The sequence below is a fragment of the Balaenoptera ricei genome, chromosome 10 (assembly GCF_028023285.1).
Source record: "Balaenoptera ricei isolate mBalRic1 chromosome 10, mBalRic1.hap2, whole genome shotgun sequence".
Taxonomy (NCBI): domain Eukaryota; kingdom Metazoa; phylum Chordata; class Mammalia; order Artiodactyla; family Balaenopteridae; genus Balaenoptera; species Balaenoptera ricei.
Genome location: NC_082648.1, coordinates 41323787 through 41339503, shown reverse-complemented (window position 1 = coordinate 41339503; position 15717 = coordinate 41323787). Strand labels below are relative to the sequence as shown.

Below are 15717 nucleotides of genomic sequence, written 5' to 3'. Positions count from 1 at the left end.
GCTGTTCTGGGCCCTGGGCTGGGTCAGAAGTGGCAGAGCCTGGGGTAGGAGGCAGGCCCCAGTCTGGGGGCTCTGCGGACCTCTCTCGTCTGTGGTCACAGGGCTTCCTCTGGTTTCCTCCTTGCCAAGGTGAAACTGCAGCGTCTTCACAGAGCATGACTACTCTAAGGCCTGTCAGCATCCCGAGGAGCAGGGTGTCTTCCGAGACTTGTTACTCTGACCCCTGCCATGCGTGAGCTCAGGACCCCCTGTGGTGGTCTTCCCAGTGCCCCGGCCCCTCCCAAACCAAACACCAAGTTCTGGCTCCTTCAGGAATCTCTCACAGTCCTGATCTCATGGGAATTTGGGTATTGGAATAATTTCCCTCCCCCTCACTTCCAGGGCACACAAGTCACTTCTAGTGCAATCTGTTTATTCCATGTTCTCAATCCCCTCCTCCCATTAGTCAGCCATTGGAACCAGGACACCTCCCTCTGTCCCTCTTTGCCCTCCATCCAGAGTTTATCTTGTCCTTCTGCAAACACTTCCTGCTCAATACAGACTGAAGTTTCTGTCATTGAGACTAGAGTGATCCATAAACCTGGAAAAGAGAGATAGGGTCTCAGATTCAGCCAGGTTAGGCTGGATGGGGGTGGGGGGTGCTTAAACCTAGAATGGGCAGAGGTAGTGATGAAGAAGTGGGGCTACTGCCAATGGATGGTGGTTAGAGGGGTGCGAGGTGGCAATGAAGGGAGCCGAAACACCCCAGGCCTCCCACAGGAGTGCTGTAGATACTTGTATCTATTCAGAAGTCATATCCATAAGGCAAAACGCAAAGACACAGACCAATCTTTAGTTCCTTTGAATGCCACCACTGCCCAGATTCTGGGGCCAGTTGTCCCTGGTAAGACCCAAACTTCCTATTCCATTTCCCAACTCTGACTAGAAATGAAAGAGTCTCCAAGGATTTCAGTGAGGGGAGGGAGGAATGCTTTCCTTGATCTCCCCACCCTCACCCTTTCAGCCTAACCTGGTCATTGGGCTTTTGATGAGGCAGTGGCAGGGGCTCCGGATCCATGGCATGGTTTCCTCTGGGCGCACTCCTGGATTGTGGGACCGCCAGAAGCTGAAGTTCTGAGCATCAGTCAGGGGGGACTCTGAAGACCTGATTGGGGACTGAATGGTTGGGGGAAGGGCAGGTTATCCAATTGCTTAGAGTCGTCTGCTCCCTTTTGTGCCTCAGGGCATCACAAGCCTAGCCTAGCAACTGGGCCTGACCAGGTGCTGAGAAGTCCTGGAAATGTGGTCACCACACTGAGTTCCACTTCTGGATTCCAGCATCTCGCACCCTTCATGGTCAGTGGAATCAGTCTTGGTTCTTCCTGCCTCTACTATAAGCTCATCTCCAAGAGAGCTTTCCCCAAGTGCTAAGGTGGTGGAAAAACAAGTGGTCAACCCACTTGGTTTGTTTTCTTTCTTTCTTTGGCCGTGCTACGCGGCTTGTGGGATCTTAGTTCCCCGACCAGGGATTGAACCCGGGCCCTCGGCAGTGAGAGCACAGAGTTCTAACCACCCTACCCACTTGGAAAATGTGCAAGGTGAGTCTACTGGTTCTTTTTTTTCCTTCTTTGCTCATTTCAGGTAATTCTCTGAAATTTAGCAGTGATACTACCTCATGTTTGGATATTACTAATATCATTTATCAAGTACCTGTTATGTTCTAAATGTTGTATTAGGTATTAGGTGTTTTTAAAATTTTGAAATAATACCAGACTTACCTAGATTTTCTTTTTTTCTGGATTTTCACTCTTTATTTATTTGGATAAATCTAATTATACCAGTGTATAAAATTTGTATATTTTTAAAACATAAAATTATAGCCTAATATTCTGGCTGTATAGTCTCTATATTCATTATTTTTTAAAAAATCCCTAATATATATTGAGTAGATGTTATATTTTTCACTTAGTTGTTTTCCTGTTAATTGATAAAAAGCTTTTAAAAAGCTTTGCTAGTAGAAATAACAGATATTCCTCTTCATGCATATCTTTTTTAATTTCTGAAAGTATTTGTTTTTTTAAATTAAACTTTAATTTTGAGATAATGATAGATTCACATACAGTTGTAAGAAGGGGAAAAACAGATCTTGTGTACCCTTTAGCCATGTCCTCCCAGCCCCCACCTTGGTAACATCTTGCAAAACTGTAGCACTTTATTACAACCAGGGTATTAACATATTGGTACAGAACCTTCTACCACCACAGGATCCTGGAGTTGCCCTTTTATAGCCACATCCTCCTCCCTCCACCCCCTGGTGATCAATAATGTGCTCTTCAGTTCTATAATTTTGTCATTTTAAGAATGTTATATAGGGGGCTTCCCTGGTGGCGCAGTGGTTGGGAGTCTGCCTGCCAATGCAGGGGACACAGGTTCGAGCCCTGGTCTGGGAGGATCCCACATGCCGCGGAGCAACTACGCCCGTGAGCCACAACTACTGAGCCTGCGCGTCTGGAGCCTGTGCTCCGCAACAAGAGAGGCCGCGGCAGTGAGAGGCCCGCGCACCGCGATGAAGAGTGGCCCCCGCTTGCCGCAACTAGAGAAAGCCCTCGCACAGAAACGAAGACCCAACACAGCCAAAAATAAACAAATAAATAAATAAATAATTTAAAAAAAAAAAAAAAAAAAAAAAAAAAAAAAGAATGTTATATAAATGGCATCATACAGTATGGGATCTCTTTTGGGATTGGCTTTCTTTACATAGCAGAATTCCCTGGAGATTCCTCAGTATTTGCATGTATCAGTAGGTTGTCCTAGGTGCTTTTTAAAATGTACATTTTATCTAACTTTCACAAAAAATGCTACAGTATTATTGCGATTTTCAGATGATGCAGAGAGATTAAGTGGTTGAAGGAATTTGCCCAAGGTCACACAGCTTGTTTGGAGTTTAAACTCAGTTCAAATTCCAAAGCTTTGATCCTCACAACAATTCTGTAAGATTGGTAGAGTAGGCATTTTCTGTTTTTTTAAATGAACGAGGAAGCAGGTTAAAAAAGGATAAGTGATTGCCCAAGGTGAGACACTTAAAAGAGACAGAAATAGTACTCACACCTGGATCTTCTGCTTCCAAGTCTGATTCAGTTTTTATTTTATCTTGCTTACCCCACCATTCAAGTCTACTTTCTCCTTCTTCTTCTCAGTCTCTTCTTGGCTCTTTTTGCCCCCATCCTCTGCTCTATAACAATGCCCCACCACAGCCCAGCCGTTCTTTAGGAACTCAGACACATCTTTTCTGCCCCTGGCATGTGACAAATCCAAGATACTTACATGTCTTTAACAACACCTTCCGTACAGCTTCTTGGTACCTTGTGTGGCTATTCTGGTGCACGGAATGATTCCCATCTTCTGAGATAATAGGGGGAAGCCTAGTGGGCTCTGGTTCTTTCTGGTCTGAAATGAGAGCAGACTTGCCCTGAGTACTTAGCAAATGGGGTTATTTGACTTTCTGAGTCTCTGGTCTCCATGCCAACCAGGCATAGGGCAGGGATCTCTCCAAGCCACTCACATCCAATTCTCAGGATCTCAGGAGTCAAATCAAAATGCCTGTGACAGAGGGGAGGGAGGGAGAACAGTGATCAGACCTTCCTCACTACTCTCTTGCTCCTCCCTGACTCCTGGGTTTTGAGTGGCCTCCTGCTAGAATCGGGATATTGACAAATACTTAGGGTTAGCGTAGGTGAAAAAGGCCCCTTGTCTGGATGGATATTCCTTTCCTGAGATTGGCATATTTGCAGAGCTTCAGTTGGTCTAATAGGGGAAATTATGTTTAAGCTAAGTGTTGGAGGATAAGAAGGGATTCATGGGACATAGTAGTATCAGGAAGAGCATTTCGGGCAGCAAGATATCAAGTGCGTTAGAAGCGCTAGAGAGGTCTCAGCTTGCTGTTGATTTAGAGCTGGACTGATGCTGGGTAAAGTGGAGAGGGACAGGGCCAGCAGCTGGAAAGGCAGTGTAGAGTAGGGTAGTGTAGACTTAGCATTCTTATGGGGGTTTAGGAATCTCCTCTGAGGCAAAATCTGTATCTTACAGTGACTGAAAAAACCAGACCTTCCTTACCCAGTGCTATGGTCTGAATGTTCCCATCCCCCCCAAATTCACATGATGAAAACTTAATGCCCAAGGTAATGGTATTTGGAGGTGGGGCATTTGGGATGTGATTCATGAGGGCAGAGCCCTCATGAATGGAATTAGTGCCCTTGTAAAAGAGACCTGAGAGAGCTTCCTTGCCCCTTCTGCCATGTGAGGAAACAATAAGAAGTCTGCAACCTGGAAGAGGGCCCTCACCTGGCATCCTGATCCTGGATTTCCAGCCTCCAGAAATGTGAGAAATAAATTTCTGTTGTTTATAAGCCACCCAGTCTATGGTATTTTGTTATAGCAGCCTGAATGGACTAAGATACCCAGCCTCTCGTGTAGCGAGGCCATGGGCAAAGAGTTTTGGTAGGCCAATCAACACATCTTCTTCAGATTTTGAATCAAAGATTGGGGTTGCAAAGAAGCTGGGACCATGTAAAGTCTTTTTCTATTGATGGAAGTTGGGGCAGTGAAGCTGCATCTTGTTTCGAGCAGCAGTATCCGGGGCCCAGTGTCCTTGGTGCCAGCAGTGCCCACCACAGCATCGAATGCGGTGGTGTCTGTGCCCAGCCAGGTCTGCAGCATGATTCTGAACATTGTTTCTGGTTACCCTCTGCCAAGCTTTGTTCTCTGTTCCTTCTACAATTTTTATGTGTTTCCCAATATTCCTTTTTTATAAACTACTTCATTGTATAACAGACATAGAAAAAGTTGTATATATTTAATATATACAACTTAATGAGTTTGGAGATAAGTATACACCTGTGAGACCGTCACCACAATCTATGCCACAAACATATACATCACCTCCAAAAATCTCCTCCCACCCTCTTTGTTTATTGTTATTATTATTATTTTTTTGACAAGAACATCTAACATAAGCTCTAACCTCTTAGCGAAGTTTTAAGTATATAACACAGTATTAACTATAGGCTCTGTGCTGTACAGTAGATCTCTAGGACTTATCATCTTGCATAGCTGAAATTTTGTACCCTTTGATTACTACCTCCCTGTTTCTTCCTTCCCCCAGCCTCTGGCAACCACCATTTTATTCTCTGCTTCTATGAGTTTGATTATTTTAGATTCCTCATACAAGTGGTATCATGTAGTATTTGTCCTGTGTCTGGCTTATTTCACTTAGCATAATGTCTTCCAGATTCATCCATGTTGTTGCAAATGGCAGGATTTCCTTTTTTTTTTTTAAGGCTGAATAATATTCCATTGTATGCATATACCACATTTAAAAAATTCAGGGACTTCCCTGATGGTCCAGTGGTTAAGACTCTGCCCTCCCAATGCAGGGGGCCAGGGTTCGATTACCTGGTCAGGGAACTAGATCCCTCACGCTGCAACTAAGAGCCTGCATGCCACAACTAAAAAAGATCCCGCATACCGCAACGAGGATCTCGCATACAGCAACGAAGACCCCGTGTGCCGCAACTAAGACCTGGCGCAGCCAAATAAACAAATAAATATTTTTAAAAGTAATAAAATTTTAAAAAATAAAATAAATAAAAAACCCATTCATGCGTTGATGGACATTTATGTTGCTTCCCTAGCTTGGCTGTTGTGAATAATGCTGCAACAAATATGAGAGTGCAGGTATGTCTTTGAGATCGTGATTTCAATTCCTTTCAGGATATATATATCAGAAGTGGGATTGCTGGATCATATGGTAGTTCTATTAATTTCTTGAGAAATCACCTTACTGTTTTCTATAGTGGCTGCACCCATTTGCATTCCCACCACAGTGCACATGGGTTCCCTTTTTTCCTCACCAATGCTTGTTATCTTTTGTGGGGTTTTTTGATTATAGCCACTTTAACAGGTGTGAGGTGACATTGCGGTTTTAATTTGCATTTCCCTCATGATTAGATGTTGAGCATCTTTTCATATACCTGTTGGCCATTTGTGTGTCTTCTTTGGAGAAGTGTCTTTTCAGATCCTCTGCCCATTTTTTAGTTGGATTTTTTTTTTTTTTTTGCTATTGAGTTATAGGAATTCCTTATATATTTTGGATATTAACCCTTTATCAAATATATGGTTTGCAAGTATTTTCCCCCATACTATAGGTTGCCTTTTCATTTTGCTGATTGTTTCCTTTGCTGTGCAGAAGCTTTTTAGTTTGATGTAATCCCACCAATATTCTTTTAATAAATTCATGTTCTGCTTAAATAGGCTAGATTTGGCTTGCATCTCAGAATCCTGAGCTTGTCAGGAACTGGGTCAAAATTTGCCATTCTCTCTTGAAATTGTTGAGATTGCTGACTCACCTCTGGTGTATGGTGGGGATGCCCCCTCTGTTTTAATAAATAAATAAATAAATTAATAAATTAATTTTTGGCTGCATTGGGTCTTCGTTGCGGTGCGCGGGCTTCTCATTGCAGTGGCTTCTCTTGTTGCGGAGCAGAGGCTCTAGGCGCCCGGGCTTCAGTAGTTGTGACTCGCGGGCTCTAAAGCGCAGGCTCAGTAGGTGTGGCGCACGGGCTTAGTTGCCCCGCGGCATGTGGGATCTTCCCGGACCAGGGCTCGAACCCATGTCCCCTGCATTGGAAGGTGGATTCCTAACCACTGCACCACCAGGGAAGTCTCTCCCCCCACTGCCGTTTTATAGTCCTTCCCCAGCTCCTGCTTTTCCCCTTCATCCTGCCTGGCCCCGCACATTCATCGTCATCTGTCCCTCCACACTCCCTTTTGCACTCCAGTGGAAATCTCCTTTAACATTCTCTGAGACAATGACACTATCAGAGTGGGACACTGTTTGAATCCCCTCCCTTGACAGTTGAGGGCTTGGGCAGGTGGAAGCCTGGACTGAACTAGGGGCTGAATTTACTTCATCACAGGTTATAGCAATGAGGGGCCATTTCCTAGAAGCAGTGTCATTTGAGTTTGGTCGTTTGACTTTGGGCTAAGTGAGGGTGTCAGAATGTCTATGGCCAAGTAAGTGTAGACGGAGGAGAAGGAGCAAGAGCATGTTCCTAGTAGGCAGTGGGACCTGGACTACAAGTAATTATTGGTCTGGGTGCAGGTGACAGTGGGAGCTCTTTATCGGGTCCCGAGGCCTCAGACTGTTCTTTAGGGTACAGCCAGATGATGCTCTCTATTATCTCAGTTTCCAAGTAGTAGTCTCCCAGCTTCCTGTATGGGTTACTGTGTGCTTGGACAGTATCACCCACTTGGATGCCTTCCTCTTGAATCAAGCACCAGTTGGCATATTCCTCGGATCAGTATTTGGCGAGCTGGAAGATATTTTTGGTAACTCATAGCTTCTGCAAGCTGCCAAGTTTTGGAAGCCACGTGAGGTGAAGGGTGGTGAGGGGTAGGTGAGAATCATGCCACAGCTACTTGTGAAAGGGCATATTCTGGGTAGAGGGATGCAATGAACTCTTTATAACTCCACCATGGCAAGGTAGATGAATCCATCATTTTGTTGGTAGATGGTATAACAGAGGTTCTTCATCCACCCAGTTAATACTATACTCCATATGTTTTTTGTGATAAATAGATATGAAGCACCCTGCCACTTTCTTCTAGAGCCAGGCCATAAATTAGGAGTTGCCATAAGACCAGATTTAATGCTTTGAATGGACCATGAAGGACATATGGGGTAGTGCAAAAGTACTTGAGTGGATCTTCCACTTTTCCAAATTTATGTTGCAGATTTCTCAATAGTATAAGCTTCCCAGGGCCACTGGGATGGTCACAAAATCTTAGTTTTCCACTACTTTGCCCATTGCCTCTGTTAGCTGGAACTGGGGCTGATTGGCCACAATGTTTTCAGGCTGAAGAATTTTTAGAATGGGTCTACCTCAGTGGCTCCCAGAATTCTGACTTTCAGGTTAGGGTATTTGCCTGTCTGTTCCAGATTCTGAGTACATAGTGGTGATAATATCTAACAGACATTACTTGCAGTTGTCTTGAAGTTGGTGTCACTGCAAGCAGAGTAATACCACCCTGACTAGAAATTTATACAAGATCAGTTTGAGAGAAAATGTTGTGGTACTGTACGTAAAATATGACTCTTGTCTAAGAGGTCATATCAGATGTGGGGCATTAATCCCTCAAAGCTGACTGGCGCATTAACATGGATTGAAATTGGCTAAAGTATGTTCTGAAGGCTATCTTGCACTTATTGTCTTTCCTGAGATAAGGAAATAGTCAGTGCTTTGGGAGGAAGTGGACAAGAGCATAAACCCAGGGAACCAGACCAATTCCCAGGGCACATTTTACATATGGGGACAGTTCCTTTGCCTCCAAAAATATCTTCCTCAAAGTGGTGCACTTGTTCAGGATTCTGAACACAGGGGAGGTGGAGGGGGCACAAGATAACAGAGAGGCTTAGTGCCGGTTGCAGACTGCTGATGTAAAATGGACTACATGGATCTTCTAGAGATAACAACAATAAAAAGGGCTAATAATTAGTGAATGTGCTCAGCACAACTATAAAATGTAGGTACTGTTACTATCTTATTTTGTAAATGGAGAAACAGAGGCCCAGAGAAGTTTAGTGATTTGCCCAAGGTCACATAGCTAGCATATGGCAGAGACCTGAGTTTAACCCAAGCAGTTTGGCTCCAGAGCCCATGCTCTTAACCACCGCATTAAACTGGCTCTTGAAATCATCTCATCAGGCCTTCCAGGAAAGACCAAGGACTAAGGAAAAACATGAACTGATAGAACTAGCCTCTTAATGGGCTCCCCTGTGTACAGCTCAATGGGGGCCCTGTCAAGGGTGTCTGCTCCACTTGGAGAAGCCTTGAGTTGGGAGAGAGACATGATGATATTACCTTGTTCTTGAGGCAGATCCCTGCCTCCCTGAGATTCACTGAACTGTGGAATATCATTTCCTATGGCCAGCATCGAGGGAGCAGAGAGGACTGGAACCTGGTGGGCTAGTCATCGGTGGATTAGATCAGTCCCAGTGAGGAAGACCAGTGGGGAAATGCCAAGCCCCTGTGGAAAAAGTGGTCTATCTGCTGCAACACAGACACAGTCATCCACCTTGGAGGTGCCCAATCCCTAGGCTCTGGCAGATTGTAGCTGTGAGTAGCTTGAGTACCTTCTCCCTTCTGGTTTCAGGTGGATGGGGATGATGGTCTATAGCAGCTATGAGACATATGAGTGTTTCCAAAATACATTTCTGTAACTTCAGTATGTCTATCCATTTAGAAAGGCAGAGGGGCTCAGAGGTTTTGGCCAGTTCACTCTTGGCTGAATTGTGCCATTCATGCTCCTGTTTGAAAAGCCAGAACTACAGTGCCCTCTGCTGGAGTCTAAGAATGGCATCTCCAGCTGTCTCCTAATAGCGGGTCACCAAATAGGCAGCTAGGAGAGGTCAGGAGAACTAGGAGACTGAGCAGAGGACAGTCCAATCAGGGTGGGGAAAACCACCTATGGGATCCCTTTGACACGATCCAGAAAATGAGAATACAAGTGATATATGCTCGGCTTTTACCAAAGATTTGAGATTTACTTTTTCTTTGAAGAGATTCATTTGGAAGTAAGAGCAACTTGGAGGACTCATTAGTGAATTCCTCTGGGAGAAGTAATGATAAAGGCAGCAGTGGAGGAAGATGGAGTGAGGCCCTTTGGATGTGTGGAGCTTGGAGGTCATCGTGTCTGTGGCTGGAGGGCAGTCACTAGAGAGTCTGGCAGGGAGAGGTCATTTGTTTCAAGCCAAGAATAAGTATAAGCATTCTTAACCACCCACCCCCATCGATTTGCCTCTGAGACACCTGTCAGTGGGCAATGCCCTGAGTGTAGATTTGTGTTAGGATGATGTCTAGCTTGACCTAGGGTTTTCATATAACAAGGCAAGGGAGTTGTCTCAGCAAAGGGCCAGATAAGGGAATTTTTCTGAAATTCTGACGCTCCTGGACCAAGAGGAGTGTCCAGGTATGACGCTAAGAGTAGGTGGGAGAACAGGGTTCAAAGCAGGTGGTGAGATAGATTCAGCAAAGAAAAGGACAGATATATGGCCATGCTCCCCTGGGCAGGACAGAGAAGGGAAAGCTTAGGCACTCAAGGTGAATGAACACAGGAAGCTGGGCTGAACCTCCAGGGGCAACTAGTAATATTATCAGGAAGGGTGAGTCTGGGAGGGGCAGGAATCTACTGATTGGTAGACAAGAGAGTTCTGGTCACTGGTCAGGGATGCTCTTCTGTGGGCAGCTGCAATTGACCAGGCTCTTTCAGGGCCTGGATGAGCTATCCTTTGAAGCCAGCTAGCATTTGTTGCTTCTCAAGGAATCTTATGGTTAAAAATATTGCTTTCCATGGGAATTCCCTGGCGATTCAGTGGTTAGGATAGGCACTTTCACTGCCAAGGGCCCAGGTTCAATTCCAGGTTGAGGAACTAAGATCCCACAAGCTGTGCGGCCAAAAAAAAAAAAAAAAGTACGTATATATGTGTGTGTGTATATGTGTGTGTGTGTGTGTGTATTGCTTTTCAGGTACCCTATCCTGGCAAGTATGTTTTGAGTAGCAGGACAAAGATATTCCAGTCAGAGGAAAGGTATATATTCCATATGTAAATAATAACTTACTTATTATGGTTTATAACTTTTCTTCCAATCATCTGTTGTACAGTTTTATGTGCTAGGTCTTAGCTGTATTACATACATTATATAATTTAATCTCCACAACAAATCTATAAGGAAGGCATTATTAGCTCCATTTACAAGTGAGGAAACAGGCACTCTGAATTTGCTTAGCGAGTTAGCTCCATGAATCTGAACAACTTTGAGTACCTGATAAAAATGAGTTTCTGAAGTCAAGGATAGACCAAAGTATGCTCTCCACACCCAGTTTTCCTCTTTGGTTTTTCTATTTTGGTTCTTTATCAGGAGGAAAAGAAAGGAAGGAGGCAGAGACTGGCAGAATATTTAGTTACCTGTGTTGACTCATGTCTATGAGTTTTCATTATGACTATAATAAGGAAAGCTTGAGTGGGCCCTCACATCTACTAGAAGGGAAAAAAACTTTCTTCAAAGAAAAATTGTGAATGACTTAAAAATATCATTATAGTATGTGTTAAGAATGAGAAGCGTTAATAAGTTCATTTTAATGGTTGCTGTTAAAGCCCTCACTGAAGGGCCAAGTAAGAGTGTGGTTGACTTGAGCATGGAGAACAGGTTGAAGTGCTAGTACAGGGGGACAGAAGAAGGTCAAGCCACTTGAGTGAATGTATTAACAAGGTGAAATCAGCCAGAAAGAGAGCAGGGCCAGAGAATCATTCTGAAGACAAGTGTGAATGACAAATTAGAGTCCTGCAAGATCACATGGAACTAAGGGTGAGCACAGTCAGGAACTGTGTGTTCCTTGAATTAATGAATGTAGAAATTGGGATTAGAAAGACTTGGGTAAGCAAGGTGGATGGATGTTGTTTTCTAAGAGCCAAACAGAATGCTGTATTTTCTCCATACATACTTTCCCAAACCAGTTCTGAAGTAATAGAAAGGTATGAGCCAAGTTCCCTGTTATGGTGGTCCACATTCCCAAATCTCTGCCAGCTGACATACTGCAAGCGACCTCAGCAGCACCAGGATTCAGAACCAGGTGAGCTCTGTTGCACTTTCCTGTTGATATGTTAAATAAGATGAGAGCTAAGAGCTTTCTGTTTAATTTAGGAACATCACCATGGATATGAGCATTGGTGACTAGACACATAAGAAGTTTCAGTGGAGTGGTAGGGGCAAGAGCCTGATTGGCATGGGTTCAAGAGAGACTGGCAGGATATTTAGAGACAGAAAGACCAGACAACTCTTTTGAAGAATTTTTCTGTATGGGGGTGAGCAGGGAAATAGGATGTAGGGCTTTAAGACGGAAGAAATTATAGCATGAATGTATGTAGATAGGAATGGCCAGAGATAGAAAAACTGATGCAATAGAGTGTGAAGAATATTGGAGTAGTGTCCTTGAATAGTCAACAATATGAGATCTGATGCACAAGTGGAGGGGTTGGTCTTAACAAGTGTGTAGACCATTCACTCATTATAATAAGACATATACAGGCACAGATGCAGGTAGATGGATAGACATGATTTTGTGAGAGGTTATAGAAATTATCTTCCAGTTGCTTCTGTTTTCACTGTGAAATAGAAAGGAAAGTCATTATGTGAGAGTGAGGATAGGAGATGAGGTGTTAGAGGTTTGAGGAAAGAGAAGGTACGAAGTGGCCTTCAGGAGAGTGAGAGAATGCAAAGAACAAGGAAATGTAGTCTGACTTGTGGGCAGCCATAGAGGCCCACTTGAGTTTAGTGATCAGGAATTTAAAGTGAGGCCAATCAGCATGGTTGTTTTTCTCTTGTCAATGAGTATAAACTACTTTCCCCAGGAGTTTTGGTATAATCAGGAGTGGGAAAGGGGAGAAGGTGGTGGAGAAAGAAATGAGGACAATAGCTTGAGGGGACCATTTGGTCAAGGGAGGATTCTTTTTTTTCCCCAGATGGAATGATTACAGCACATTTGTATACTTATGGAAATGATCTGGGAAGAGGGAAAAAACTGAGGGAGAGGGGGATAATTACAGGAGCAAAATCCTTGAGGAAAGTGTGGATGAGATCCAGTACACAAATGGAGTCAGTTCATTCATTGTACCAGAGGGAAGGTATAAATGCAGTGGAATGTTAGATGTGATGACGGAAAGTCTCTTTAGATTGCTTCTATTTTTAGTTAAATAAGGAGCAAGGAAGTTATTAGCTCAGAGTGAGGATCAAGAGGGGATTTTAGAGATTTGAGGAGAGAGGGGGAGTTGCCTTGAGGAGTGGGAGAGTGGCTAGGGAAATATAATAGGATTTTCAGGAAGTCCCAAGTGCTCACTTGAGATTTGTGGTTATGGTACTAGTCATTCTAGGAAGACTAGATGTCCTAGGAGGAGGGCCAAATACACATACCTTTGTCTTCATAGGTTTCCCTGGAGCTCCACACTCCAACTCCCTGGAGTTTCATAGCCTTATCCTGAGCTTCTAGAGTCAGCCTATGTGCCCTGGAGCTTGGCCATGTGGTCCCAGACTTCAGCTCCTGGGCAGCTCAAGTGGCTTCAAGGGAATACTACGAATAGAACATAATTACTATTGAGTGGAATTTTCAGGTGGAAGTCTGAATAACATGGTTGAAGCCAAACTTGGCAGAGGGTAGCCAAGTTCCCTGAATGTCTTTGTGCATAGATATTTCAGGATGTGCACAATTAAAATGACTTGTCAAGAACCTACAATACGCTGCCACTTGAGGGCAAAAGACACACATAGATTGAAAGTGATGGGATGGAAAAAGATATTTCATGCAAATGGAAATGACAAGAAAGCAGGTGTAGCAATACTCACACCAGACAAAATAGACTTTAAAACAAAGTCCATAAAGAAAGACAAAGAAGAATACTATATAATGATAAAGGAATCATTATATTATGAGAAGAGGATATTACACTTGTTAACATATATGCACCCAATATAGGAGCACCTAAATACATAAAACAAATACTAACAGACAATAAAGGGAGAAATTGACAGGAATACAACAATAGTAGGATACTTTAATACCTCACTGACATCAATGGACAGATCTTCCAGACAGAAAATCAATAATGCAACAGAGATCCTAAATGACACAATAAAACAGTTGGACTTAATTTATATCTACAAGACACTACATCCAAAACAAAACAAAAACAAACAAACAAAACCCAGAATACACATTCTTTTCGAGTCACGTGGAATATTCTCTAGGATAGACCATATAACGGACACAAAACAAGACTCAACAAATTTAAGAGGATAGAAATTATTTCAAGCATCTTTTCTGACCATAATAGTATGAAACTAGAAATCAACCACAGAAGGAAAAACGAGAAAAAATGGCTTGTCAGAAATGGGAGATCAGTTACAGGATTCTGGCTGGGATGCAGTGAAAGCAGTCTGTGATCAAAGTGGGAGCTGGAAGTGCTTTGTTATGGTTTTAGCCTTGAATTCCTTCTAGATTTTGAAATTTGCTCTTATGAGGATGAAGCTCTTGCCTCAGCTCTACACATGGCTGGCTCATTCTCATTCTTCACGGTGTGGCTCAAACATTACCTCCTTGACTACTGTCTAAAGTGGGCCTCTCAGGCTTCCCTGGTGGCACAGTGGTTAAGGATCTGCCTGCCAATGCATGGGACACAGGTTCGAGCCGTGGTCTGGGAAGATCCCACATGCCCCGGAGCAACTAAGCCCATGCACCACAACTGCTGAGCCTGCACTCTAGAGCCTGCGAGCCACAACTACTGAGCCTGCGTGCCACAACTACTGAAGCCTGCGTGCCTAGAGCCCATGTTCTGCAACAACAGAAACCACCACAGTGAGAAGCCTGTGCACTGCAATGAAGAGTAGCCCCCGCTCGCCTCAACTAGAGAAAGCCCACGCACAGCAGTGAAGACCCAATGCAGCCAAAAAAAAAAATAATAATAATAATAAATAAGTAAATAAAATGGGCCTCTCCAAGTTACTCTCCATCATGGAATCTGCAAACTCAGTTGCCTATAAGAGTCAGGCAGATAATGTTTATGAGTAAAACAACTAAGAAACCTGTCCCATCTAAAGGGGCAGCTGCTACTTTGCTCTGGCCATTTGTGGTCATGTGGGAATTTAGGGCCAGTGTGGCCAGTTCTAATTTTTTTTTTTTAAATTTAATTTAGTTTTATTTATTTATTTATGGCTGTGTTGGGTCTTCATTTCTGTGCAAGGGCTTTCTCTAATTGCGGCAAGTGGGGGCCACTCTTCATCGCGGTGCGCGGGCCTCTCACTATCGCGGCCTCTCTTGTTGCGGAGCACAAGCTCCAGATGCGCAGGCTCAGTAATTGTGGCTCACAGGCCTAGTTGCTCCGCGGCATGTGGGATCTTCCCAGACCAGGGCTCGAACCCGTGTCCCCTGCATTGGCAGGCAGATTCTCAACCACTGTGCCACCAGGGAAGCCCTCTAATTTTTAAGAGAAGTCAGAAATGTGGATTTTACATAAAATCTCCTGATTTTTAGATGTGGGTCCAAATTTTTTTAAGAAATCACTCTGCAGGCTGAGTCTGGCCCTCTGGCCAGCAGTTTATAACTTCAGATCCATTGCATCAACTCTCCCACCCTTATATCCTTCCCAGTACTTGTTATATTCTGTGAATATCTTGTTTATTTATTTACTTGTTTATTGTCTGTGTTAGTCACTGTTGTATTCCTAGTGCCTAACACAGTGCCTGGCACAATCAGTTCCCAATAAATAATTATCTGATGTTGGATGAGAAGGGGAGTCTGGATTGGTGCCTTACTTGGGAGGTTTCCATGTATTCTGAAATTATATATATAAATTATAAATATGAATATATGTATGTATGTATGTGTTTATATAGAGGTGTGTGTATATATGTATATACGTAAATATATGTGTATATATACACACACACACACAAACACCTGTATATGGCAAATATTTTCCCTTAGTCTCTCCTTTATTTATTTATTTTTTTGGCTGTGCCGCACGGCTTGTGGGATCTTAGTTCCCAGACCAGGGATCAAACCCGGGTCCTTGGCAATGAAAGCACAGAGTCCTAACCCCTGGACTGCCAGGGAATTCCCCTCTTAAGTCTC

General features: G+C 43.6%; 1 protein-coding gene across 1 annotated transcript in view; it reads right to left on the bottom strand.

The window, feature by feature from the left end:
- Positions 1 to 395: 395 nt before the first annotated feature.
- The window catches only part of SPMIP11 (sperm microtubule inner protein 11), a 107562-nt gene continuing 92240 nt past the window's right edge, over positions 396 to 15717 (bottom strand). Inside the window, 5 exon segments of the mRNA XM_059935798.1 lie at positions 396 to 580; positions 1010 to 1131; positions 1133 to 1155; positions 3304 to 3426; positions 13005 to 13161. Of these exon segments, the coding sequence (XP_059791781.1) occupies positions 532 to 580; positions 1010 to 1131; positions 1133 to 1155; positions 3304 to 3426; positions 13005 to 13059 (372 nt within the window). The 5' untranslated portion in view covers positions 13060 to 13161 and the 3' untranslated portion in view covers positions 396 to 531.